A 3,837-nucleotide genomic window follows, 5' to 3' on the forward strand; every position below is an offset into this window, starting at 1 on the left:
CAAGATGCACATAGAAACACATGACCAAGATAAGACACAACACAACAATGTATTAGAACTCTTAATGGTGTAATATGCGCTTTGATATCAAATGCAATATACCACAAGCTTTCACCCAAGGCATCAATGACAAAACATTAATGAAGAGATTTGCCAAGATGTAAATGCAACAACATCAAGTCATATTGCATACCAACACACTCAAGACACCAAAAATTGTGTGTTATACTTGTTTCTTGACTTGATATGTATATTTCCTATGCATTCTCCTATTTTTAACTCGTGGGTTTCCTAATTTCCATGGCTACTGTGTTTTGGATGACTCTTATGCCTTCATATTTTTCATGTATAATCCACATATTTTTTTCACACATTTTATTGATACTTTGTATGTTTATAGGTTCTTGTGCTACTTTGTATGTTCATAAAATCTTATATTTCGTAAGTTCTACATTTACCATATTACTTATCACATGTTTCTTGTTATGTCTTATGATCCATGAATTTATGAGGCCTATATGTGTTTCTTATATTTCATTATTAAATGATGTTATCTCTCTCTCATGTTAATGTACTTATTATGTTTATTATAATTCTATTTGTTTTTAATGTTTACATCTTATATCATGAAATTTGCATGTTTCCATATGCTTATCAAGCTTGCATCTTAAGCTCACGTGTCTTACATCCTTATGGTCCCATATTTATGATCATGTGATTGTGAAATGACATGGAGGGGCGGGTGAAATAGTTGCAGATTTGATTGCCAGTATTCATCTTAGCTGGATATCATTGTGAAGAGAAGCTGATGTGCAAGAATATCCTTACCCTATGATCAAGACACAACTACAATTATTGCCCTCATTTCTTTCGTATGCCCATTCACTGGAATTCACCACAAGAAAAATACAGAGCGCCCCATTTGACCCAGTTGTGGCGGCGGATAGAAGCTTCAATAATTAATCTTTTCCATGAAAACTAGACTAGATCTGTCAAACAGGACAAGCCAGAAAATTCTGATATAATTTCAGTATAGATAGGCATGGATGGCCACTACATCGATGACTCATCCAAATCGAGCTGTTTACAGCTCATCCTCAACACAGACTTCTCCTTTTTCACACCGACAATCCATTTTCCAACTACTCTTCTTCTGTTCCTCTCTCAACACTGTGCAAACCAACCTCTATAAATATCCCCTGCCCCCTAATTGCTTTACAAACAAAGTAAATTAATCACTAGTATTCACAAGTTTCTCAGATATGGGCAGCTTCTTCCTCCGTGGGCTTATTGTATTCTCATTGCTTATATTGCTCAAGGGAACCAGCAGTAGCTTGGACAAAGAATTCTATGTTTCATGGGCTGCAGACCATGTTAAATTCTTTAATGGTGGGCAGGAGCTGCAACTTGCCCTGGATCAAAATTCTGGTAAGAAATGACAAATTCAAGCTGTTTATGTGAAAGAAAATTCAGCTCTGCTGGTATTAAGTGTGTTTGTTTAACAGGGTCTGGCTTTGCTTCAAAAAATAAGTATCTGTTTGGGAATATTAACATGCAAATCAAGCTGGTTCCTGGAGATTCTGCTGGCACTGTGACTGCTTATTATGTATGTATTTGAAGTTATAGGCTTAATTCATTTCACAGACTGTTTTATTATGAAGAGCAACTTACTTTTAATGAATTGTACTGCAGCTTTCTTCAGAGGGATCCAACCATGATGAATTGGACTTTGAATTTCTGGGGAATAAATCAGGAGAGCCTTATGTTGTCCAGACAAATGTGTATGCAAGTGGTAAAGGTGACAGAGAACAGAGGATTTACCTCTGGTTTGATCCCACAAAAGACTTTCACTCCTATGGTGTAGTTTGGACTGCTCAGCACATCTTGTATGTTTCACTCTTTGATCATTAATGAAAGTTATTTCTAAATCCTCATGACCCAATTGCTTAAGTATATGCATACCATGATCAAATCCAACCATTCATTTATGCTCTGCCTTTCTCACCTGGTTTTTTATCCTGATGACTGAATTTGAATGACATGAAGTGCAGATTCATGGTGGACAGTGTGCCAATCAGAGTATTCAGCAATCACAAGGCAGCTGGGGTGGCATATCCAGATAAACAAGCCATGGGAGTTTTTTCAAGTTTATGGAATGGAGACAGCTGGGCAACTCAAGGGGGGCTTGTTAAGATAGAGTGGTCACATGCTCCATTTGTTGCATCCTACCGCAATTTCAATGCCCAGTCAATGGCAGCATCATTGGGAGAAGGTACGAATGGGGTGAGTTCAGAGCAGTGGAAGAAACTGCAGTGGGTGAAGGAAAATTTCATGATATACAATTACTGCAATGACAAACAGAGATATCCTCTGCCTCCACCAGAGTGTACTACAGACGTGTAAATGTATGGTTTGAGTATGCTTTGTATTCTTCTAGTCATGGCAGTTGAGTACCAGGAGGAGATGTTTAATCAGCTACTAAAAAGAACAAACATGTGTGCATGTAATATATCCATACAAATTAGTATCTCAGAATTTCATTTCAATAAGTATTGATATATATGTAAAATATCAATAAGGAGGAGATGTTGAAGGAAATTACTCAAAATGGTTTTAAGGGATCCAGTGATTGAAGGAAGTTTTGGGTTTTTGGAATATTTAAAATGATATTTTAAGTGGAGTTTTAAGTTGTTCAAATTTGAGCAATCTGTGAAGAATTAAGTAGTATTTTATTTGTAAATAATTAAGTATTTTAGAACTATTAAAAATGTTACAAGAAATGAAATAAAAGTTAAATTTTTTAAAATGGTTATATTATAAATTTAAATTATTTATTTAATAATTAATTATTGATAACAATTATAAAATAATAAAATATATAATACATTGAATACTATTTATTATCAAAGAAATAACTCTTCTCAATCTATCCACTATCTTATATAAAAATAATAAATAATCAAATCATAATCAATCATGATTTTAAAATAAAATAATAGCTTTTAATTAGTAAATTGCTTAATATTAAAAAATTCATATATATATATATATATATAATCATTTGGATAGATATTATGTCAATCTTTATGATGACATTGTTAAAGATGGTTGTGACTCAATAGCACAAACAAGATAGATATAGATGGGGCATTATTGATTATATTGTCGGTCAAAGTAAGGTCAACTTTGGACAAGGAAAGAAAAATAAATCTTTCAAAACCCTAAGTGGAGCCCCAAGTGATGGTTGGGCCATGTTATGAACTCCTCTTTTAATATTATTAGTAACCGGAAGACTTCAAAGATTATGAAATCCAAAAACTTTAAAAATGTAAGTGCAAACTAGATTTTAAAAGATTATGGAATGGTTGAAATGAAAATGTCTTAAAAAAATAATCTGAAAATTTTATTTTCTAAATATATTATATTATATCTTATTTGAAATTAAATATTATGTTAAATGAATGATAATGAGAGAATAATTAAAATAAAAAATAAAAAATGAAGTTTAATATTAATTAATTAATTTATAGAATAATTAATTTAATTTTATGTGTAACAAGTGAATAATTTGTTATGTTAAAATGATCAAACTTTAAATGTAGTCTTTCAACTTTCATATGTAGTCATAAAAAGAGTTTTGATCAAATTTAGCGTGCATCCTTAAATTATAAGTATGTCTAGAATTTAAAGAACAAAAATATAATAATCTATTAATATTGAGTATCATAGCCTACACAAATCTTAATATCTTAGAGTATGAGAGGGAAAAGTGCAAAGTGAAAAAATCAAAGTGTTCCAACAATGGATTATATGGGATCTAATGTAAAATGGATAGTG

General features: G+C 32.0%; 1 protein-coding gene across 1 annotated transcript; it reads left to right on the plus strand.

The window, feature by feature from the left end:
• Positions 1-1,143: 1,143 nt before the first annotated feature.
• Positions 1,144-2,697, plus strand: LOC131039524 (xyloglucan endotransglucosylase protein 2). The gene is made up of 4 exons (XM_057972302.2): positions 1,144-1,428; positions 1,506-1,606; positions 1,693-1,886; positions 2,052-2,697. Exons 1-4 carry the CDS (start codon positions 1,263-1,265, stop codon positions 2,401-2,403), a joined length of 813 nt encoding a protein of 270 aa, XP_057828285.2. The 5' UTR covers positions 1,144-1,262; the 3' UTR covers positions 2,404-2,697.
• The last annotated feature ends 1,140 nt before the right edge of the window (positions 2,698-3,837 follow it).

Source organism: Cryptomeria japonica, chromosome 5 (assembly GCF_030272615.1).
Source record: "Cryptomeria japonica chromosome 5, Sugi_1.0, whole genome shotgun sequence".
Taxonomy (NCBI): domain Eukaryota; kingdom Viridiplantae; phylum Streptophyta; class Pinopsida; order Cupressales; family Cupressaceae; genus Cryptomeria; species Cryptomeria japonica.